The following is a 25,160-nucleotide window of genomic DNA, read 5'->3' as shown; positions in this document are numbered from 1 at the left end:
GTGCTCCTTTCAGCACAGGAGCGTCCCCGCCCTTAGTTGAACTGCTTTGGGACTTCCCCAAGGTCAACCCTGTGGACCCCCTATGGACCCTGAAGTAGAAAACAGGAGATATGGTAAGAACTTACCTTTGTTATCTCTGTTTCTACGAAGTCCATAGGGTCCACAGGGCGCCCGCCCTGACGCACCTGGCTTCAAATGGGCTGTGTGGCTGGTCACCGGTTTTCCGTCTCCTATTGCTGTGAGTATGGTTTCTTGTGTGTTCCAGTCTTCCTTCTCTCTGTTCCATATTCTCCTCCGGCCTAGGCTGCTTACCAACTGAGGTGCCTGTGGCTCGGGGGCGGGGTATAGAGGAGGACCCAAGTGCATCCTGGGAGCTAAAAGCTTAACTGTGTGGTGCCCATGGATCCTGTTCCAGCTATAACCCCAAGGTCAACCCTGTGGACCCTATGGACTTCGTAGAAACAGAGATAACAAAGGTAAGTTCTTACCATATCTCCTGTTTTTTCAGCCGGTGGTTAGCCAGGAATAGTACTTTTGCTCCCGCCTAGTATCTGACATACTCAGGGGTTGCATTATACTCAGTGCCATATTGTGTGCTTATTTCTCTGTCCTGAGAGTGATGATGATCATATACACTTGGATGCGCCCATCCTGCTGTCATGCACGTCATGTGCGGCAGGTTTAGGTGAGGAGGAGATGGTACAAGATGGATTATGTGTGAAATGCTATAATCCTCCAGGCCCTTCTAATGTCTTGGTCCCTATGCAGGATCCCCCCTGGGCTTCCTTTGCTCAGGTATTGACATCTATTGCGGACCGTTTGGTAGTACCAACTGTTTTCCCCCCTATAGGGTTCCCACAGCAGTCTTAATTCCCTCCCAGGGGTTGCATCAACAGGTAACGGCCGTGCAGGTACCTCCTGTGCCTCCACCATGGGTGGATACCCTCTCTAGCTCAGTGCAGAGCCTCGCGGCTTTCCAGGCTATGTTGCAGGGAGAAAATCCCCGTAGGCCAAGCGGCGTTTGCAGTCATCTCAGTCTACACTACATACCGATGCTGAGATGTCATCTGTTGACGGAGAGATTGTGCCTGACGCTGACTCTCCGCAGGAGGCGGAGACTCTGTCTAAGATCAATATTCCTGCTCTGATACGAGCTGTGCGTTTAGCCTTAGTCATTGAGGAGGACGAACCACAAGCACCACGGTCCAAACATGCTCTGTTCAAAGAAATAAGGGTTCTGCAGAATTTCCTTTATCTGATCAGCTAGTGGATCATATGACGGCGGCTTGGCAATCACCTGGGAAGCGTTACCAGCCTCAGAAACGCCTAGCCTTCCTGAGGATTACTCTGCTAATTAGGAGACACCTCCTGCGGGGGCTTCTTATGTTATGCGCTTAATTAAGAGTGCTACATTACCTATGCCATCCATATCTTCCCTTAGAGAACCTACGGATAGGAAGGTAGAACTTTGCCTGAAATCGATTTAGTCTCTTTCAGGGGTAACCGCCAGGCCGTCCATGGCTATCTCCTGGGTGGCCAAGGCTATAGAATTTTGGGCAGAATCCCTTGAGGAATTTTTTTTTTTCCTACAGATGTTTCCAGAGATCAGGTGACATTAGTAGGAAACCTCCGTGATGCAGCTGCATATATTAACAAAGCTGCTTTGGTTGTCAGTCTGTTGACTTCCAGGATTTCGTCTGCTGCTCTGTCAGCTCGCCGTTCCTTGTGGCTGCGCTCCAGGAGGGTACACACTGATTCTAAGAAGGGTTTAGAATGCTTGCCTTATAACGTGAAATCTTGTTTGGTCCAGACTTAGACGAGATTGTGGACTCGTTGGCAGCTTCTAAGTCAGTATTTCTACCCTCTGCATCTACTTCTACGAGACCATGGACCTCGTCCTTTTGGTCCTTTCATCCCCAAGGGAAACCTAAAGGTCAAGCCTTTCCTCGGCAGTCAGTCCCCAAAAAGACTGCCAAGCCCAAGAAACAGGCCTGGAGTACAAGACGTCCAACTTCTAAGTCAGAAGAAAACACTCAGCCTGACGGGACGGACCTCCCTCTGGGGGATCCTAGAGTGGGAGGCCGACTTCTTCAGTTCGCCCAGTGCTGGTGTCAGACCATCACAGACACTTGGGTAAGAGAAGTGGTCTCCCACGGGTATGCCCTCTGGTTTCGCAGAAGGCCACCCCACCAGTTTTTCTGCACAGGCCCTCCTTCAGACAAGGACAAGGCCTTGCAGATCCAGAAAGCCATTCAGTCCTTCCTGCAAGCAGGGGTCATTATACCAGTCCCGTTACCCCAGAGAGGGACGGGTTATTATTCTACTCTTTCTGGTCCAGAAGCCGAACGGATCTCATCGGCCTATACGCAATCTCAAATCCCTGAACAAATTCCTTAGGATACCTTGATTCCGGATGGAGACCCTACGCTCAATCATAGTGGCTATGGAACCTGGGGATTTTATGGTATCGCTGGATATTCAGGACTCATATACCCATTGCGCCCTCTCACCAGCTTTATCTCAGGTTTGCTATAATAAAGCAGCACTTCCAGTTTCGGGCTCTGCCTTTTGGCCTGTCTACTGCACCTTGGGTGTTTACCAATGTTATGGCTATCATGGCGCCCACCTGCGAGGACAAGGTGTCCGACTGTTACCTTACCTGGACGGCCTTCTATTGTTGGCAGAGTCTTCAGAAGTACTCCACCATCTGCAGCTAACAATTTCTGTTCTCCAGACACACGGTTGGTTAATCAATTGGTAGAATTTATCCCTGACTCCATCCAAGGGGATGCTCCATTTGGGAGCCATGTTGGATTCCCAACAGCAGAGGATCTTTCTGACAGCAGGCAAGATCTCCAGTTTACAGATGCGAGTACACTGATGTCTCCACAGTCGCCGAGTGTCAATCCACTCAGCAGTGCAAGTTCTGTGCTCCATGGTCTCGACATTCGACATGGTGGAATATGCCCAGTTTCATTCCAGGCCTCTGCAGAAACTGATTCTATCCAGGTGGAACGGGTTACCCCATCAGATAAAAGCACAGACGAGGGTGCACTCTCCGGAGGTGCGTCTGTCTCTTACCTGGTGTTTGCTGACAGACCGCCTCACCAAGGGTTGCCCCTTTTGGATCCCGGACTGGGTCATCCTGACGACAGATGCCAGTCTCCGTAGTTGGGGCGCCGCGACCGGCGCGCCCACACTTTTCAGGGTCGTTGGACAGCAGTGGACGTGGCCCTGCCAATCAACATATTGGAACTTCGGGCTGTCTTCCAAACTCCTACTTCACGGAAAGTCCATGCAAGTTCAGTCAGACAACGACACAACAGTGGCGTACATCAACCATCAAGGGGGAACTCCTAAGTCAGGCGGCAATTGCAGGTGTCACGCATTCTGACATGGGCGGAAGGCCATCTACCAGCCATATCGCCAGTGTTCATACCAGGAGTTCTCAATTGGGAAGAGGACTTCCTCAGCCGTCATGACGTGCATCCAGGGGAACGGTCTCGTCACCAAGAGGTGTTTCAACTCCTATTGGACAAGTGGGGCCTTTCGGACATGGACCTCATGGCCTCCCGACACAATCGAAAACTGCCAGTGTATGGGTCCAGAACAAGAGATGCCGGTAAAGTGGACCTTCCAGTTTACGGACCTGTTTCCTCCAGTCTTCCTTCTTCCTCGAGTCATTCGGAAGTTCAAACAAGGAGGCACGGTCCTACTGGTGGCTCCAGCGTGGCCCAGGCATCACTGGTACTCAGATCTTCAGAGTCTCCATCGACACTCCGTTGCTGTTGCCTCGACGTCTGGACCTGTTGTCTCAAGGTACTTGTCTTTACCTGGACCTGGGTTGTCTGTCTTTGATGGCGTGGCTCTTGAGACATCCCTCCTAAAGCTGGCCAACCGTTATACAATTTTCTGTGAGATATCTGTCCAATCTGGCTGGTTGGAATGAAAACTTGGTAATGTTTGGGAGCAAATGACAGTCGATCATATGGTTTTAAACACTGAAAAAAGGAAAAAAAAAATTGTTGAAATTTTGTTAAATTTGTGTTTTTTAACCAATTTTTCTGAACAACCATTTTTTGTTATTTTCCACTGTTTGTGAGCATATGGACGATTGTCATTTGCTCCCATACATTACCAGGTTTTCATTCCAACCAGCCAAATTGGACAGATATCTGACAGAAAATTGTATAGTGGATGGCCAGCTTAAGGTCCAAAGGATTCTCCAGCTTTGTAGTAAACACTATGGTCAGAGTGCGTAAGCCAGCCTCTGCTCGGATCTATCACAGAGTGTGACTGACCTATTTTAAGTGGTGTCGTGCCAGAGGTTACGATCCTCTGGTGTTTCGGATACCTAGGATTTTGGCTTTCCTCCAAGTGGGACTGGATCTCTGTCTCCGCCTAGCCTCACTGAAGGTGCATGTTTCTGCCCTTTCAGTTTGGTTCAAACGCAGGATTGCTCCTCTTCCGGATAATCGCACTTTCCTATAAGGTGTCCTTCGGATTCAGCCTCCCTTTGTCCCTCCAGTGGCTCCTTGGGATTTGGCTGTGGTACTTCGGGTCTTCCAGGACCCTCCATATGAACCCCTGACTTCTGGGGATCTAAAATGGTTGACTGCTAAGACTGTTTGTTTTGTTTTTCTTCTGGAAATGGTAATTGGTCCTTGCACATTGGATAATAAGGGTAAGCTGCATGTAAGATGCCTAACCTCTTGGTTTATAATAAGGAGCGAGGTTTGTACCGCACTATACCCCTATATGTGGTGTGAGTACCTCAGTCTAATAAAAACTAGGGGTGTGCACCGGCCACTTTTCGTGTTTTGGATCTGGATCTTTCTTCGTGTTTTGGATCTGGATTGGTTTTGCCAAAACCACCCTTCCGTGTTTTGGGTTCTGGGTTTTGTGTTTTGGATCTGTATTTTTTTTTAAAAAAGCATAAAAACAGCTAAAATCACAGAATTTGTAGGTTTTTCTGCTCCTATGCTATTATTAACCTCAATAACCTTAATTTCCACTCATTTCCAGTCTATTCTGAACATTTCACACCTCACAATAGTGTTTTTATGTCCAAAAGGTTGCACCGAGGTAGCTGGATGACTATGCTAAGCGACACGAGTGGGCGGCACAAACACGTGACCCATCTAGGAGTGATACTGCAGTGGCAGACAGGATGGCAGTTAGAAAAACTAGGCCCCAAACTGTACATAATGCAAAGAAAAAAAGAGGTGCAAGATGGAATTGTCCTTGGGCCCTCCCACCCACCCTTATGTTGTATAAACAGGACATGCACACTTTAACAAATCAATCATTTCAGCGCCAGGGTCTGCCACACAACTGTGGCTGAAATGATTGGTTCGTTTGGGCCCCCACAAAACAAGCTGGCAATTAATGTGTCCCTGCACAAACTGGCTCTACGGAGGCAAGATGTCATCCTCATCCACCGATTCCTCACCCTCTTCAGTGTGTACATCCTCATCCTCACAAAGTATTAACTCGTCCCCACTTGAATCCACCACCACAGGTCCCTCTGTACCTTCTGGAGGCTGGTCTCCCTGGAAGAGCTGATAATTCATTTTGATGAACATCATCTTCTCCACATTCTGTGGAAGCAACCTCCTACGCCTTTCGCTGACAAGGTTCCCGGCTGCACTAAACACTCTTTCGGAGTACACACTGGAGGGGGGGCAACTCAGGTAAAATAGAGCCAGTTTGTACAGGGGCCTCCAAATTGCCTCTTTTTCCTGCCAGTACAGGTATGGACTGTCTGACATGCCTACTTGGATGCTGTCACCGATGTAATCCTCCACCATTCTGTCAATGGTGACAGTATCATATGCAGTGACAGTAGACATGTCAGAAATTGTTGCCAGGTCCTTCAGTCCGGACCAGATGTCCAAACTTGGTCCTGCCTGCCCTGCATCACCGCCAGCGGGTTGCTTAGGATACCTAAGTTTTTTCCTGGCAGCCCCAGTTGCGGGAGAAAATGAAGAAGGAGCCGTTGACGTGTCACGTTCCGCTTCAGCTGACAGTGTGTTCACCAGCAGGTCTTTGCACCTCTGCAGGCTTGTGTCGGCCGGAAAGAGAGACACCACATAGGCTTTAAACCTAGGATCGAGCACGGTGGCCAAAATGTAGTGGTCTGATTTCAACAGATTGACCACCCTGGAATCCTGGCAAAGCGAATGAAGGGCTTCATCCACAAGTCCCACATGCCGAGCGGAATCGCTCCGTCTTAGCTCCTCCTTCACTTTCTCCAGCTGCTTCTGCAAAAGCCTGATGAGGGGAATGACCTGACTCAAGCTGGCAGTGTCTGAACTGACTTCACGTGTGGCAAGTTCGAAGGGCTGGAGAACCTTGCACAACACGGAAATCATTCTCCACTGCGCTTGAGTCAGGTGCATACCCCCTCCTTTGCCTATGTCATAGGTGGATGTATAGGCTTGTATGGCCTTTTGCTGCTCCTCCATCCTCTGAAGCATATAGAGGGTTGAGTTCCACCGCGTCACAACCTCTTGCTTCAGGTGATGGCGGGGCAGGTTCAAGAGTGTTTGCTGGCGCTCCAGTCTTCGGCACGCAGTCGCTGAATGGCGAAAGTGGGCAGAAATTTTTCGGGACACCCAAAGCGTCTCCTGCACGCCCCTGTCGCTTTTCAGAAAATTCTGCACCACCAAGTTTATTGTGTGAGCAAAACATGGGACGTGCTGGAATTTGCCCAGATGTAATGCCCGCACAATATTGGTGGCGTTGTCAGATATCACAAATCCCCAGGAGAGTCTAAGTGGGGTAAGCCACTGGGCGATGATTTCCCTCAGTTTCTCTAAGAGGTTGTCGGCGGTGTGCCTCTTACTGAAACCGGTGATACACAGCGTAGCCTGCCTTGTAACGAGCTGGCGTTTCTGAGATGCTGCTACTGGTGACGCTGCTGCTGTTGCTGCGTAAGGTGATACATCTACCCAGTGGGCTGTCAGTCATATAGTCCTTAGTCTGCACTGTTCCACTTGTCCACATGTCCGTGGTTAAGTGGACATTGTGTACAACGGCATTTTTCAGGACACTGAGGACACTTTTTCTGACGTTTCTGTACAGTCTCGGTATCGCCTGCCTAGTGAAGTGGAATCTAGACGGGATTTGGAACCGGGGACACACTACCTTCATCAATTGTCTAAATCCCACTGCACTAATGGCGGATACCGGACACACGTCTAACACCAACATAGCAGTCAAGGCCTCAGTTATACGTTTTGCTTCAGGATGACTGCTGTCGTACTTCATCCTCCTCGCTAAGGACTGTTGGAGGGTCAATTGTTTAATAAAAGTAGTGGTGTTCCTACTTCCTCTCTGGGATGATGAACGACTCCCAGCAGCAGCAACAGCAGCAGCAGCGGCAGCAGGAGGCGTAGCAATGCAGGATCCTCCGGAGGAATCCCGGATAGGAGAGTCAGTCATGCCAGTGACATGGCCTGCAGGACTACTTCCGATCCTGACTAAGGAGGAAATTGACGAGGAGGGAGTTGACGGTGTGGTTTGCAGGCGCTTGGATACAACAGGACAACGGGATTTTGGTGTCCCTGGACTGCTTACGGTCTTAGCCAAAGTTTCTGAACTTGACAGTAACTTTTTCTGAACGCGCTGCAGGTGCCGTATAAGGGAGGATGTTCCTAGGTGGTTGACATCCCTACCCCTACTTATTTCACCTTTACATATGGTACATATGGCAAGACAGTTGTTGTCCGGATTTGGATAGAAATATTGCCAGACCAAAGAGGTGGAATGTTTGGTCTTCTGCCCAGGCATGACCGTGATGGGCTTTTTCATCCCACGGACAACAACTGTCTCCCCCGGAGCCTGATTTAAACAAACCACATCGCCATCAGAATCCTCCTCGCCAACTTCCTCCTCAGCGCCAGCTACACCAGTATCCTCATCCTGTTGTACTTCAACAGTGACATCTTCAATTTGCATATCAGCAAGTGGACTGTGGGTGCTCCTTTCAGCACTTGCAGGGGGCGTGCAAATGGTGGAAAGAGCCACCTCTTCCCGTCCAGTGCTGGGAAGGTCAGGCATCGCAACCACCACCACACTTGGACTCTCCTTGGGGATTTGTGATATCTTCTTAGAAAGCACAGTTCTTCGCTGTGCTTTTGCCAGCTTAACTCTTTTGATTTTTTTAGTGGGAGGAGGGCTTCCATCGTCATGTGAAGCTGAACCACTAGTCATGAACATACTAGGGATCGACCTTAGCCGTTCCTTGCCACTCCGTGTCGTAAATGGCATATTGGCAAGTTTACGTTTCTCTTCAGCTGATTTAAATGTCTTTTTCAAGGTCATTTTCCTGAACTTTGCCATTTGGGATTGTATGTGCCCTCTACTATGACATTGGGCATCGGCCTTGGCAGACGACGTTGATGGCATGTTATCGTCTATGTCATGACTAGTGGCAGCAGCTTCAGCACTAGGAGGAAGTGGTTCTTGATCTTTCTCTATTTTATTTTTATCGGAGAAAGTTTGGTCCTCCATTTATGTTATATCGATTTGATATATACGTGCGGCTAAACACAGAAAATAATTATTTTTTTTGGTTTGGACTGGAGTGTACTTTGGGGGTTACACGGTCAAGCCAGCCGGCCCTTTACTTATGACACAGGCGCACTCTTGGCACTACTTTGTTGATGCACGTGCGGCTACTGCGCACACAATTCACAAACGCAGAAAATAATTTTTTTTTTGGTTTGGACTGGAGTGTACTTTCGGGGGTTACAGCACCCTTAACGGTCAAGCCAGCCGGCCCTTTACTTATGACACAGGCGCACGCTTGGCACTACTTTGTTGATGCACGTGCGGCTCCTGCGCACACAATTCACAAACACAGAAAATAATTTTTTTTTTGGTTTGGACTGGAGTGTACTTTCGGGGGTTACAGCACCCTTAACGGTCAAGCCAGCCGGCCCTTTACTTATGACACAGGCGCACGCTTGGCACTACTTTGTTGATGCACGTGCGGCTACTGCGCACACAATTCACAAACACAGAAAATATTTTTTTTTTGGTTTGGACTGGAGTGTACTTTCGGGGGTTACAGCACCCTTTAACGGTCAAGCCAGCCGGCCCTTTACTTATGACACAGGCGCACGCTTGGCACTACTTTGTTGATGCACGTGCGGCTACTGCGCACACAATTCACAAACACAGAAAATAATTTTTTTTTGGTTTGGACTGGAGTGTACTTTCGGGGGTTACAGCACCCTTTAACGGTCAAGCCAGCCGGCCCTTTACTTATGACACAGGCGCACGCTTGGCACTACTTTGTTGATGCACGTGCGGCTACTGCGCACACAATTCACAAACACAGAAAATATATTATTTTTTTAGCACTTGGGGGGAGCACCCCTGATGGACAGAGCACCCCCTGGACAACACTACAGCACCCCTTTAGGTCTGGGACACTGCACAGGACTTTGGAGTGGACACAGCCCCTATGGAGAACTGACTGCACAACACAGTCCAGCCAGCCCCTATGGACTTTGAAGTAGTGGACACAGCCCCTATTAACAACAGCAGCACAGCACAACACAGCCAGCCCCTATGGACTTTGAAGTAGTGGACAACAGCAGCACTACACTACACTACACTACACAGCCCTAACTCCCACCCTCCCTCTTCACTGTCCACAGCCGAGTGAGAAAATGGCGCCGACGCGGGTACCTTATATAGGATCCAAAACCCGCGAGACTCGGAAGGCGGGATGATGACGTTTTGCCTCGATTTCAGATCCGAGTCAGGCGGGAAAAGTCGAGCCTGATTCGGATCGGACTCGGATCGGGGGGGCTCGGGGGGGGGTTCGGATTTCAGAAATCCGAACCCGCTCACCCCTAATAAAAACTAAAATTAAATATGTGGAATGTATTTATTGGTTAAACACACTGTTAGCCACACATTGTATCATATGTAAGTACAAAGGTTATACACATGAATTAATAAGAAAATGTTGTAATTGAGATCAATATCCTGTAGTATATGCACGAGAATATAGTATATGGATGAGGTTGTACACAAAAAACAAACAGATATAAATGAACACTGAACCATAAAAACAAATGATGAATCACAAAAGATGTAGGTGGATGTGCATGCGGAATTGGACAGAGTGCTTTGAATGGTGATGTTATAAAGATCAATTGTTCATATAGTCGTATAGGAGGGCGGATTTAAACTCAGCAAACCAACCTCACAAACCTATACACTACCCCAGAGGAAGGCCGAAACGCGTTGGGTCACACAGAGCTTTGACGCAGACCTTACGACAACACCGCACCTCCGACTGCCAACACCCGCGTGTCACGTGATCATCCACTCTGAGTCACATGACCACAGCCATCGGACGCATACCCGGAAGCGAGCAAGGAGACCGCTGCACTGCTATACAATCCACCATCGGGAGGAAGGAGAGAAGACTACGCGACCCAGCCCACAATAGGCGACGCTGCGCAGCTCGAATCCAACCAGCAGGCACCACGGCAAGAGCTGTCCAAATTCAACGGTCCAGCCATACCAGGCGAAGCTTTTGAAGTACATCTCTAGCAAGGGAGGCCAGCACATCCCGGTTATTAGCAGTACTTGCCTCGCAGGCTCCATCAAAGCAAGCCTACAGGGAACAAGTGTTGTCATCCAGCTACCCCCCAGTCCCGGCCGCCCCCATCATCCCCCATTGGTCGGGACTACCAACTTCCTACTCACCGGCATTACCCCTCCACTACCCAGCATTGTACGGAACGGACCCATCAGGTTGAGCGGGACGCCGCTCTCCTATACGACTATATGAACAATTGATCTTTATAACATCACCATTCAAAGCACTCTGTCCAATTCCGCATGCACATCCACCTACATCTTTTGTGATTCATCATTTGTTTTTATGGTTCAGTGTTCATTTATATCTGTTTGTTTTTTGTGTACAACCTCATCCATATACTATATTCTCGTGCATATACTACAGGATATTGATCTCAATTTCAATATTTTCTTATTAATTCATGTGTATAACCTTTGTACTTCTATATGGTACAATGTGTGTTTAACCAATAAATAGATTTCCACATATATTTCATTTTAGTTTTTATTAAACTGAGGTACCACATATAGGGGTATAGCATGGTACAAACCTCGCTCCTTGTTTTTTTTCTGGCCATAGCTTCTGCTAGAGTATCAGATTTAGGGGCTCTCTTCTGTCGCTCCCCATTTCTGCTATTTCACCAGGACAGGGTGGTACTTCGGACTTGCCCTGCGTTCCTCCCTAAGGTGGTTTCTAGTTTCCACATTAATGCGGAAATTATTGGATGTGGTACGGGCCCTCAGGGTCTATCTGGACTGTATCTGTTCTTTCTACTTCAGGGTCCATAGGGTATCCACAGGATACCTTGGGGTATAGGTGTGACGTCAGTCGCAGGGCACCAAAGAGTTAAGCTTTCAGCCTCCCAGGATGCACTAGGTCCCCCTCCTATACCCCGCCCCCGGGCCAAGGCACCTCAGTTTAGTTTGGTGCCCGGCCGGAGTCGGGTGCACCTGTTGGAGTGGGGGCTAGAAGAGCCCCTGAAGCTTTTTCTTCATGCAGCTGTGGCTGCACATCTGGATGAACAGCATGGACAGTCAGTCCTGACGTCCATGCTGTCTTCCCTACACCCCGCCGGTACCAGAACGCCGGCACTGATCCGGGGATGCTGGTGGGCGTCTGGGGTCACAGCTAGCGGTGACCCCAGATGCTCCGGACCATGGCCGGATTCAAGGGGGACAGAGGTAAGCAGCGGGGTCCCGCGGTGGGTCCCCGCTGATCACATGGTCCTAAGTCCCCAGGCAGGGGGCTCCCTGGGGACTGGCTGCAGCGTGGAGCCAGGCGACCAACCTGCGCTTCCACTACCCCCTGGGACAGCGGACCGCAGCAGAGCGGTAGCGCTGCGGCGTCCCAGGGGTTAAATGCATGCCAGGGGAGCGCGCCTTCCCTGTCTCACAGCCGGCGCCTCCCCCGCTGCACACAGCCCTCTCTGCACTGTGCTGACTGGTCCTGTGTCAGCGCTCCTCCCCCAGGCCAGCTTCTCTCTGCTCCTCGGCGGCCATCTTCTCTGCAACGCATGGTGAACGCTGCTGGAAGTCTGGAAGGAAGCATCGTGGTCTGGGTCCCCCCGCATACCTCTCCTCCGCTGTGGCTCAGGTCTGTGTATGCAGCGCTGTGTCCTACCAGGCCCTGTGTCTGTGTAGTTGAGTGATCAGCGCTGTTAGTGCAGGAATTGTTATTTCTCTGCATTGTATGTGACTGTGCTAGCGCTGCCTGTAACTTTTCTTCTCTAAACTGTCAGCTTTATTACTGTCCCTGTTCTTTCTGCTAAAGCCCTTGCGGTGCGGTGCTGCAGGGTGGTCTCTCGCCTATTTAATACTTAATTGGTGAGAGAGGTCACATACGTGGTGCCATCATGTCTGAAAGTGATTTTCCCCTCCGGCTACAGTGTACCACTTGCAAAGTACCGTTAGCGGAGGGGGAGGGTAGCGCGGAGGGCCTTTGCCGGCAGTGTTTGTCCATGGCGCGGCCTATTACGGTTACAGCACCGGTACAGGAGCCGCCCTGGGCTTGTTTCGCTCAGGCGTTAACAGCTTTAGTGGGCCAGTTAGCTCCGCAGCCCGCGTTTACTCCGATGGGTTTGTCCCAGCAGTCTGTGGTGTCGTCACCCATGCAGGGGTTCCCACGACAATTGGTGGTACCCCACAGTCTCCCTATTTCCCCGCTCCCGGGTTCTCAGGAGCCAGCGTGGGTTAACTCCCTGACGAGTTCTGTACAGCACTTGTCGGATGTGTTGCAAGGGGAGTCTGTGATGCGGCCTCATAAAAGGCCGGTGGCGTCTCTGTCCGCTCCTTAGGAGGATGACGAAGGGATGTCTGATGATGGGGAGATTCTGGATCCTTACGATCAGGAACCTTTCCATACTAAGGACGCTGATGCTAAGTCCAAAGTATATATTCCTGGACTTATTCGGGCGGTCCGCACAGCCTTGGTGATTGAGGACGAAGTTCCCCCAGCGGCTAAATCTAAGTATGCCTTTTTCAAAGATGTGAAGGGCGATGCCACAGTCTTTCCTCTTTCGGGTCAGTTGGTGGACCATTTAGAGGAGGCGTGGAAACAACCTGGCAAAAGATACCAGCCGCAGAGACGCCTGGCGGTGGCTTATCCGTTCGCGGATAATTATTTTGCTAAGTGTGAATCCCCTCCACAGGTGGATTCTCACGTGACCCGTTTTGTCCGTAGTGCCACATTGCCGATGCCATCCATGTCCTCCCTTAAGGATGCTACGGACCGCAAGGTAGAAATCTGCCTGAAGTCCGCTTATTCCCTTGCAGGGGGGGCAGCACGGCCGGCTATGGCCATTTGCTGGGTTGCCAGAGCGATGGAGCGCTGGGCGGATTCATTAGAGGCTGCTTTTGAATCCGACTGTCCGGCCGAACAGGCGGAGTTGATTGGCAATCTCCGTGATTCGGCCACCTACATCAACGAGGCGGCTCTAGACATTAGTACTCTGGTGTCTAGAATTTCTTCAGCAGCGGTAGCTGCTCGTCGCACCTTGTGACTGCGATCCTGGAAGGCGGACGCAGATCCAAGAAAGGTCTGGAAGCGTTGCCGTTTACCGGAGAAGTTCTCTTCGGTCCGGATCTGGATAAGATTGTGGCCACGCTGGCGGCAGCCAAATCTGCTTGTCTCCCGTCGGCCGCTGCTCCTTCTGGTTCTGGACCATCGTCCTTTCGGTCATCTAGGGCCCAGGGCAGGCCCAAACCACAGTCGTTTCCTCGACAGGCTGGCCCTAAGAAATCGGTCAAGCCCCGGAAACAGGCATGGAGTACCAGACGTCCGGCCCCCAAGCCAGATGACAAGCCTGCGGCCTGACGGTCCGGGTCTCCCCTTGGGGGATCCCAGGGTGGGAGGCCGCCTGCTGCAGTTCTCCCGGTGTTGGTCGTTCATTACGACAGACACTTGGGTTCTGGAGGTGGTCTCTCACGGGTACGCCCTCTCCTTCCGGCACAGACCCCCGGCTCGATTCTTCACCACGGGTCTACCATCAGACCGGAACAAGGCTACGGAGCTGCGGAAGGTATTGCACACTATGCTCCAGGCTGGAGTTGTAGTGCCTGTTCCATTCTCCCAGAGGGGCCAGGGTTTCTATTCAAATCTATTTTTGGTACAGAAACCCAATGGGTCATATCGTCCGATTCTCAACCTCAAAGCACTCAACAAGTCTTTGCGGGTCCCGAAGTTTCGGATGGAGACCCTACGGTCCATCATTCTGGCGCTGGAACCTGGGGACTACATGGTGTCATTGGACATACAGGACGCTATGGCGGTCATGGCGGCTTCTCTGCGGCTGCAAGGAGTCCGCATGTTGCCGTACTTGGACGACCTGTTATTGGTGGCAGGATCTCCAGAGCTCCTGTTACACCACTTGGACCTGACCATTGCACTGCTGCAACGGCACGGCTGGCTAATCAACTGGCAGAAGTCCACTCTAATCCCGTCTCGGAGGATTCTGCATCTTGGAGCCTTATTGGACTCGGGACAGCAAAGGATCTTCGTGACGGAGGACAAGATCTCTGCTTTACAGTCAAGGGTGCGCAGTTGTCTGCACAGCCGCCGGGTGTCCTTACACTCGGCGATGAGGTTACTGGGCTCCATGGTGTCGGTGTTCGACATGGTGGAATACGCCCAGTTTCACTCCAGACCTCTGCAGCACCTGATCCTGTCCAAGTGGAACGGGCTGCCTCAGTCTCTGAAGTTCCAGACGATTGTGCTCACCCCGGAGGTTCGCCTGTCCCTTGCGTGGTGGTTAAAGACGACCCACCTCAACAAGGGACGTCCGTTCTGGGTTCCAAATTGGGTCCTGTTGACAACGGACGCCAGTCTTCGGGGCTGGGGAGCAGTTTCGGGTCCACACTTGTTCCAGGGCAGGTGGACACCGACAGAAGCGGAGCTTCCAATAAATATCTTGGAACTCCGTGCGGTCTTCAATGCTCTCCTGCAGGCACAGCGGTTTCTCCAGGGTCACCCGGTGCAGGTCCAGTCGGACAATGCTACCACTGTGGCCTACATAAACAGGCAAGGAGGAACTCGCAGTCGGGCGGCTCTCGTAGAGGTCTCTCGGATCCTGGTTTGGGCGGAGCGCAATCTTCCGGCCATATCAGCGGTCTTCATCCCGGGAGTGCTAAATTGGGAGGCGGACTTTCTAAGTCGCCAGGACGTTCATCCAGGGGAATGGTCCCTGCACCCGGACGTTTTTCAACTACTGGTGGACAGGTGGGGTCTTCCAGAAATCGACCTCATGGCGTCCCGGCACAACAACAAGTTGCCGGTGTACGGGTCTCGCACAAGAGACGAAGGGGCGTCTCTGGTGGATGCTCTGTCCGTCCGGTGGACGTTCAGGTTCGCATACCTGTTCCCTCCGGTCTCCCTTCTTCCACGGGTAATCCGGAAATTCAAACAGGAAGGAGGGACGCTCCTGTTGATAGCTCCCGTGTGGCCCAGAAGGCACTGGTTCTCAGACCTTCAGGGTCTGTCCGTGGACAGTCCTCTGCGGTTGCCGCTACGACCGGACCTTCTGTCTCAGGGTCCTTGTCTTCACCCGGACCTGACTCGGCTGTCTTTGGCGGCGTGGCTGTTGAGACGGCCATGCTGAGGTCCTGGGGGTTTTCCAGCTCTGTGGTGCGTACCATGTTACGAGCTCGGAAACCGTCTTCCGCGAGGATATACCATCGCGTGTGGCATACGTTCTTCCAGTGGTGTCGACCGAGAGGTTATGCACCGCGGGAGTTTCGTCTGTCTCGGATTCTCGCCTTCCTGCAAGCGGGACTAGATCATGGGCTTCGCCTTGCTTCTTTGAAGGTACAGGTTTCGGCCCTATCTGTCTGGTTTCACCGTAGGATTGCTACAATCCCGGATGTGCGCACCTTTATGCAAGGTGTTCTCCGTATTCAGCCGCCCTTTGTTCCACCTGTGGCGCCTTGGGATTTGGCTGTGGTCCTGAGGGCTCTCCAAGGACCGCCGTTTGAACCACTGGGTTCAGTGGATATTAAATGGCTAACAGCTAAGACTGTTTTCCTTCTGGCCGTTGCTTCAGCCAGACGTGTTTCTGAGTTAGGGGCTCTTTCTTGTAGACCCCCTTTCTTGGTTTTTCATGGGAACAGGGCAGTGCTCCGCACTCGGCCCGAGTTTCTTCCCAAAGTTGTTTCCCAGTTTCATGTTAACGAGGAAATAGTTGTTCCGGCCTTTAACTCACCGGGTCTTTCCGTGGGTGAGGCCTCTTTGGATGTTGTGCGGGCCTTAAGGACTTATGTTGACCGCACTTCTTTGTTTAGGAAGTCGGACGCTTTGTTGTCCTCTATGGCTTCTGTAAAAAGGGTTGGCCTGCTTCAAAGCAAACTTTGGCAGCCTGGATCCGTATGGCTATTTCTGAAGCTTATCTTCATGAAGGCCTACCGGTCCCTCCTTCTCTGAAGGCTCATTCCACTAGGTCTGTGGGTCCTTCGTGGGCAGCTCGACGTGGTGCCTCGGCAGTTCAGATCTGTAAGGCTGCTACGTGGTCTTCTGTCCATACCTTCGTGAGGTATTACAGGTTTGACACCTTCGCCTCTCAGGATGCTTCCTTCGGGCGGCGGATTCTCCTTTCTGCACAGGAGCGTCCCCACCCTTAAAGGATACTGCTTTGGGACATCCCCAAGGTATCCTGTGGATACCCTATGGACCCTGAAGTAGAAAATATGAGATATGGTAAGAACTTACCCTTGTTATCTCTATTTCTACGAAGTCCATAGGGTTCCACAGGACTCCCGCCCTGTCGCACCTGTGCTGCAGATGGGCTTTGCTCTGGTCACCGGTTTTCCGTCTCCCTCTGGTGAGAATGTGATTCTTGTATGTGTCCAGATCTTTGTTCTCTCTCTTCCTTCTCCTCCTCCGGCCTATGGCTTGGTAACTAACTGAGGTGCCTTGGCCCGGGGGCGGGGTATAGGAGGGGGACCTAGTGCATCCTGGGAGGCTGAAAGCTTAACTCTTTGGTGCCCAGCGACTGACGTCACACCTATACCCCAAGGTATCCTGTGGAACCCTATGGACTTCGTAGAAATAGAGATAACAAGGGTAAGTTCTTACCATATCTCATATTTTTCGAAAATCTGACTCCTCATTTGTCCTCTACGGTTTTCAGAAGAAGGGATGGCCAGCCAGTAAACAGACATTGGCTAGATGGATTCGTATGACGATCTCTGAGGCTAAAGGCCCCCATACACTGTGAGATTCAAAGTTGGTAAGATCAGTTGTACGATTTCCCTTGAAATTCTTCATAAGATGTGGTGAAATGGTGTACGATGATGGGATAAGTGTGGTCACGTGGTGTACGATGACGGGATAAGTGTGGTCACGTGGTGTACGATGACGGGATAAGTGTGGTCACGTGGTGTACGATGACGGGATAAGTGTGGTCACACGGTGTACGATGACGGGATAAGTGTGGTCACACGGTGTACGATGACGGGATAAGTGTGGTCACACGGTGTACGATGACGGGATAAGTGTGGTCACACGGTGTACGATGACGGGATAAGTGTGGTCACACGGTGTACGATGACGGGATAAGTGTGGTCACACGGTGTACGATGACGGGATAAGTGTGGTCACACGGTGTACGATGACGGGATAAGTGTGGTCACACGGTGTACGATGACGGGATAAGTGTGGTCACACGGTGTACGATTGATCATAAGATGAGATGCATAGAAGTGTATCACATCGTACACGATCAGTTGAGATCTCTCTGCAAAACCATCTGATCTGCGATCCAACTAGACGGCGGGGATGCGCACCGGGGTCGCAGAAGACTCAAAATACAACTATTTGCAAACGATTGGTCTGTCCAACCTGTAGAAACTGCCAAAATCGTGTTAAACATTGTCCTGTGTATGGCCAGCTTTACACTCAGGAGGGCCTTCCTGTTCCGCCTTCTGTAACTGCTCATTCTATTCGGTCTGTGGGTCAATCGTGGGCAGCTCGCCGTGACGTCTCGGCTGTTCAGCTTTGTAAGGCGGCCACGTGGTCTTCTGTCCATACCTTTCTAAGGTTTTATGCCTTTGATACCTCCTTTGGGCGCTAGATACTCCTCTCAGCGCAAGAGTGCCCCCACCCTTAAAAGGACTGCTTTGGGACATCCCCAAGGTCTCCCTGTGGAGCCTATGGACCCTTAAGAAGAAAATGAGTTACGGTAAGAACTTACCTTTTGTTAACACTTACTTCGAAGTCCATAGGGTCCACGGGGCACCGACCTTGACGCACCTGGCTTCAGATGGGCTTCATTCTGGTCACCGGTTTTCTGTCTCCTATGTGAGAATGTGATACTTGTGTGTTCCAGACTTCCTTCTCTCTTTTTTCCTCCTACGGCCTTTTTGGCTTATTACGAACTGAGATGCCTCTGGCTCGGTGGTGGGGTATAGGGAGAGTGGCCCGGTGCATCCTGGGAGCAAAAGTTTAACTGCGTGGTGCCCTGATGTATAAGCCATCACCTACACCCCAAGGTCTCCCTGTGGACCCTATGGACTCGAAGAAAGAGCGCTAACAAAGGTAAGTTCTTACCATAACTCATTTTATCCATAAGACGTCTGTTGCTGGTGTGTGTAATGCCGCTGTACCTGACTTGTAGCCTGTACTTGCAGAGGAGTTGGTCCCGGTTGTAACACCCGTGAGATTGCTGACAAACTCATTGATCTGAAAGCTGAGCTGGCAGACCTGGAACAACGGGAAAATGAACTTGACCAGCAGCGTGTCTGGGTGCAGCAGAGCATCAAAAATGTGACGGACGATGTGCAGAACACGGGATATCCTTTCTATTTATGACTCGGCAGTGTGCACCCCCCTGGTCATGTACAGGATATGCCCTGCAACCTCCACGTACCAGCTCCTACTGATTATACCAGGGTCTAAGCTTCCATATTGTACAGGGTACTGGCTCAGTAATAGCCGCAAAATGCTGAGTTATTGCTCAGTCTGAAAGGGTCGGTCAGTACAACCCAGAATCTACTAGGGTCACGGTGTAGTGTAAATGGGTAACCCTGGTCATCCAACCCGTACCCCGTTGGTTTACAGCATAGGAAGAGTCGGCACTTGGAGATGATCTCACCCGTGTGCAGTGATGTGGCCGACACGGGAATAAGCCGTTTGCCTGAAAGGGTCTGACCCAGGCTGCGTCCAGGTTGGGCCTGTGTTCAAATTCTCGGGTGTGACCTGGTGTTTGTAATCTGAAAGGGGGATAAGTAAGAGCTTTGCTTCGTGCCAGAAGGGTTCTCTCTCATAAGATAGCAACAGATTGGTAATAATCTGCTAAATCCAGGGTTCATGGCCAAGTGCCAGCAGGACACCGCCTGTGCACTGTACATAGCTTATACCTATTTATACTGTTATTACTACTCACATTACCACGGCTGCACTGTACATGGCTTACACCTATTTATACCGACTGTTATTACTACTCACATTACCACGGCTGCACTGTACATGGCTTATACTTATTTATACTATTATTACTCACATTACCACGGCTGCACTGTACATGGCTTACACCTATTTATACTGTTATTACTACTCACATTACCACGGCTGCACTGTACATGGCTTACACCTATTTATACTGTTATTACTACTCACATTACCACGGCTGCACTGTACATGGCTTACACCTATTTATACTGTTATTACTACTCACATTACCACGGCTGCACTGTACATGGCTTATACTTATTTATACTGTTATTACTACTCACATTACCACGGCTGCACTGTACATGGCTTACACCTATTTATACTATTATTACTCACATTACCACGGCTGCACTGTACATGGCTTATACCTATTTATACTGTTATTACTACTCACATTACCACGGCTGCACTGTACATGGCTTACACCTATTTATACTGTTATTACTACTCACATTACCACGGCTGCACTGTACATAGCTTATACCTATTTATACTGTTATTACTCACATTACCACGGCTGTACTGTACATGGCTTATACCTATTTATACTGTTATTACTACTCACATTACCACGGCTGCACTGTACATGGCTTACACCTATTTATACTGTTATTACTACTCACATTACCACGGCTGCACTGTACATGGCTTACACCTATTTATACTGTTATTACTGACATTACCACGGCTGCACTGTACATGGCTTATACCTATTTCTACTTCAGGGTCCATAGGGGTCCACAGGGTGACCTTGGGGTATAGCTGGATCCTGGATCCTCGGGCACCACGGAGTTAAAGCTTTTAGCTGCTCCCAGGATGCACTTGGGTCCAACCTCCCCTATACCCCGCCCCCGAGCCACAGGCACCTCAGTTTTAGATGGTGCCCGGCCGGAGTCGGGTCACCCTGCGGGGTGGGCTGCAGGAGCAGCCCCCTAAAGCTTTTAATTTTTTATTTAACTTAGTTAAATTTATTTATTTTTTACTATAAGTTTTTTCTCTAGAGCAGCAGCGCTGGGCTGTCTGTACAGACGCCCACGCTGCCGCTCCTTCTCCCTGCTGGCGCCGCGACGCCAGCACTGAACTGGGGATCGCGGCGGGGGAAGCCAGAGTCTGTACTAGCCGGACTCTGGTTTCTCCCGGGACTGCTGCCGGAAGACTCCGGGGAGATCAGGTAAGCCGCGCACCGCTGATTAGCGGCGGAGCGCGGGTTCCTTTCAAATGCAGTCCCATGCCCCCGGTCTAGGGGACAGACCGGGGGCGCTAGCGGTGGCGGCGGGCCCCCCCTCCAGCGGAGGCATACCCCGCCAGACCACTAGACCACCAGGGTTAATATCGCGGCAAGCGGGATGCCGGCAACCCGGGGGTTAATATGCTAGCCAGGGGAGGAAGCCTTCCCTGTCTAGCGGCTCCTCCCCTCAGCTCAGCGCGCCTTTCAGCTCGGAGTCTGGCGTCGCTGAGCTGCAGATACTCGGCCACTCCTCCTCTGAGGTCTCCAGCGGCCATTTTCTCTGTGGCAGCGTGGATACTCTCAGGGAGCACGCGGACCGGTCCCCCTGTGTACCTCTCCCCTGCAGAAGGACAGTGTACACAGCGCTATAGCCCTCCCAGACACTGAATCTGGGAGGTTGATTGTAGTGGAAAGGTGCAGTGAGTATATCTTCCTGCATGGTATGTGACTTTTGCTAGTGCTGCCTGTCTGTGTCTTTTTTCTACTTACTGTCAGCCTGTACCTATCCCTTTCCTTCTCCTACAAGCCCTACAGGTGTGCGGGGGAAGGGTGTTTCTACTGACCTCACCTATATAGATCACGTATTTGTGAGCTCCGTCACATACAGTTGTGTGCTACACGGTGCCATATTGTGGGCTGTTGTTCAGCACACTGGTGAGTGCGCACGTTTTCTTCCTAAGTCATGTCTGAGGAGGAGATTGAGCACTCCGGGGCTCCAGCATTGTTCTCCTGCAGGCGCTGTTCTGCAGGAGTGGATAGGGAGGATTTGTCACAGGACGGCCTGTGCGGACGGTGCCAGGCGGTCCCTGGTACGTCTAAACCTCCCATTTCGCAGGAGCCACCATGGGCGATGTTTTCCCAGGTGCTGGTGTCCATCGCGGACCGTCTGTCGGTCCCGACTGCCGCCCCTACTAGGGCGTTGCCCCAGCCTGCCATCCCCCATTCCCCGGGTGTCCCACAATTCCCACAATTATTGCAGACTCCCCCGGGGTCTCAGCCTGTTGGTCCCTATGCGGGGTTGCCAATGTATATTCAGTCCACCCCTGTGGCACAGCCGGCTGTGGTGCCGTTTCAGGCTCCTGTGACAGCTCCTCCACCCTGGGTGGATGCGCTTTCCCACACTGTCCAAGATTTGGCGGCAGCATCTTCGGCTTTTCAGTCGATGTTGCGCAGTGACGTGCCCTCCAGGGCGTCTAAACGCTCAGTCATGGCACAGGCTGCGCATCTTTCGGATTCTGAGGGGTTCTCGGATGATGGTGAGGTACAGGATGACTCAGCCTCAGATGCCTCAGTCCAGGAGGTAGACACTAAGTCTTCTATCAATGTGCGGGCTCTGGTTAAGGCGGTGCAGGCTATTCTTCTGATTGAGGATGAGGCACCCGCACCCAAGTCAAGGTATCCTAGTTTTAAAAAAGCTAAGGTTACTTCTACAGCGTTCCCCTTGTCTGATCAGTTGACTGATCACATGGCGGTGGCCTGGCAGACGCCCAGTAAGCGTTTCCTGCCACAGAAACGCTTGGCGTCCAATTATCCATTCCTGGAAGCGCATTGTAAGAAATGGGAAACTCCGCCTGCAGCCGATTCCCATGTAACACGCCTCATCAGGAGTGCTACTTTGCCATTGCCGTCTATATCCTCGCTGAAGGATCCTACGGACAGGAAGGTGGAGACTTGTCTAAAGTCTATTTATTCTCTCTCAGGGGCTGTAGCCCGGCCGTCCATGGCCATCTCCTGGGTGGCCAAGGCCATTGAGGGGTGGGCCAACGCCTTGGAGGACACGTTTACGGATGAATCTCCGGACGTCCAGGGGGCGTTGTTAGGACAGATGAGAGATGCCGCCTCCTACATTGGAGAAGCATCTTTGGATGCTAGCCTGTTGACCTCTAGGGTTTCGGCGGCAGCAGTGTCTGCTCGTAGATCCTTGTGGTTGCGGTCTTGGAGAGCAGACGCGTATTCAAAGAAAGGCTTGGAGGCCTTACCTTTTAATGGGGAATTACTATTTGGTCCGGACCTGGACAAAATAGTAGATACCCTGGCAAAATCCAAGTCAGCCTTCCTCCCTTCAGCTACTACACCTGCTAAGGTCCGGAGCTCGGCGTTTCGTTCCTTTCGGGTTCAGGGCAAGGCAAAGGGTCAGTCCTTCCCGAGGCAGTCCGCACCCAAGACCGCCTCAAAGCCAAAGAAGCAAGCCTGGAGTGCTAGGCGCCCTTCTTCCAAGCCAGAAGATAAGCCTTCTGCGTGATGGGACGGGCCTCCCTCTGGGGGACCCCAGAGTGGGAGGCCGACTTCTTCAATTCGCCCAGTGCTGGCACAATACCACCACGGATGCCTGGGTGCGAGAAGTGGTCTCCCAGGGGTACGCCCTGTCTTTTCGGCACAGGCCGCCTTGCCAGTTTTTTTGCACAAGTCCTTCTCAGGACAAAACCAAGGCCTTGCAGGTTCAGGAAGCCATAGAGGCCTTGCTGACGGCGGGGGTCATTATACCCGTACCACAGTCTCAACGTGGGATGGGGTATTACTCTACGCTGTTTCTGGTGCAGAAACCCAATGGCTCTCATCGCCCCATCCTCAATTTGAAGTCCCTGAACAGGTTTCTCAGGGTTCCCAAATTCAGGATGGAAACTTTGCGTTCCATCATACTGGCGATGGAACCGGGGGATTATATGGTCTCCCTGGATATCCAGGACGCCTACCTCCATGTGCCTATAGCAACATCGCACCAACGGTTTCTGCGGTTTGCTATTCTCCACAACCACTACCAATTCAGGGCTCTACCCTTTGGTCTCTCCATGGCACCAAGGGTATTTACCAAGGTGATGGCGGTCATGGTGGCTCACCTTCGGAGCCAGGGGATACGGTTGCTACCGTATCTAGACGACCTCCTCTTGCTGGCAAGCTCCCCGGAGGTACTGATCCAGCATCTCCACCTGACGGTCGCTTGTCTACAGGCGCACGGCTGGTTGATCAACTGGAAGAAATCCTCCCTCATCCCATCACAACGGATGGTTCATTTGGGGGCCCTGCTGGACTCTCGTCAGCAACGGATTTTTCTGACTCCAGAGAAGGTCTCCTCCTTACAGCTGCGGATTCACAGTTGTCTGAGCAGTGGCAGAGTGTCGGTGCACTCAGCGATGAGAGTTTTGGGGTCCATGGTGTCGGCATTCGACATGGTGAAGTTTGCCCAGTTCCATTCCAGGCCCCTGCAGGGGCTGATTCTTTCAGAATGGAACGGATTGCCACACAGGATCCGCTCTCAGATGCTGGTGTTGTCCTCGGAGGTGCGTCTGTCCCTAGCCTGGTGGCTGCAGACAGCGCATCTCCTGGAGGGGCGCCCCTTTTGGATCCCGGAATGGGTTCTGCTCACGACAGATGCCAGTCTCCGGGGTTGGGGGGCGGTGACAGGCTCCTTGTCACTTCAGGGTCGTTGGTCGGCGGAGGAAGCGATTCTTCCCATCAACATCCTGGAACTGCGGGCAGTATACAGAGCCCTGCAGTCGTCCGGCACCGCTCTTCACGGAAGGGCCGTTCAGGTGCAGTCAGACAACGCCACCACGGTGGCGTACATCAATCACCAGGGAGGGACTCTCAGTCGAGCTGCGATGTCGGAGGTGTCCCGCGTCCTGGCTTGGGCGGAGCGCTATCTTCCAGCTCTCTCGGCAGTTTTCATCCCAGGAGTCCTCAATTGGGAGGCAGACTTCCTCAGCCGTTACGATGTGCATCCCGGGGAATGGTCGCTTCATCCAGAGGTATTCCAACTACTCGTGGACAAGTGGGGGCTGCCAGAGCTGGACCTGATGGCGTCCCGTCACAATCACAAGCTGCCTGTGTACGGGTCAAGGATAAGGGACGCAGGCGCAAGTCTGATAGACGCGCTGTCGGTGAAATGGCTGTTTCAACTGGCTTACTTGTTCCCTCCGATATCTCTGCTGCCTCGGGTCCTGCGCAAGTTGAAGCAGGACGGAGGCACACTGATCCTGGTGGCCCAGAAGGCCGTGGTACTCCGATCTGCGGAGCCTGTCCATCGACGCTCCGTACCTCCTACCTCAACGGCGGGACCTGTTGTCTCAGGGGCCCTGTCTTCACCCGGATCTGGGTCGACTATCTTTGACGGCGTGGCTCTTGAGACAGCCGTCCTGAGGTCTCGGGGCTTTTCTAGCTCCGTTATTACCACCATGCTGAGGGCGCGCAAGCCTGCTTCCGCGAGGATCTATCACAGAGTGTGGCACACTTACTTTCAGTGGTGCGAGGCCAGAAACTATGATCCCCAGGTGTTCCGAGTTTCGCGTATTCTGGCTTTCCTTCAGTCCGGTTTGGACTTAGGATTACGTCTTTCTTCACTGAAGGTACACGTGTCTGGTCTGTCGGTGTGGTTCCAGCGCAGGATCG

The 25,160-nt window shown here is 51.7% G+C and overlaps 1 protein-coding gene across 1 annotated transcript in view; it reads left to right on the top strand.

Annotated features, from left to right (window-relative positions):
* Positions 1 to 25,160, top strand: part of E2F4 (E2F transcription factor 4) — a 97,661-nt gene that overhangs the window by 11,958 nt on the left and 60,543 nt on the right. The window contains exon 3 of the mRNA XM_088448609.1: positions 18,724 to 18,886. Coding sequence (XP_088304735.1) covers positions 18,724 to 18,886 — 163 coding nt within the window. The remainder of the gene's footprint in view (positions 1 to 18,723; positions 18,887 to 25,160) is intronic.

Source organism: Taudactylus pleione, unplaced genomic scaffold (assembly GCF_031769625.1).
Source record: "Taudactylus pleione unplaced genomic scaffold, aTauple2 ptg000461l, whole genome shotgun sequence".
Classification (NCBI taxonomy): domain Eukaryota; kingdom Metazoa; phylum Chordata; class Amphibia; order Anura; family Myobatrachidae; genus Taudactylus; species Taudactylus pleione.
This window is presented reverse-complemented; position numbering and strand designations above follow the sequence as displayed.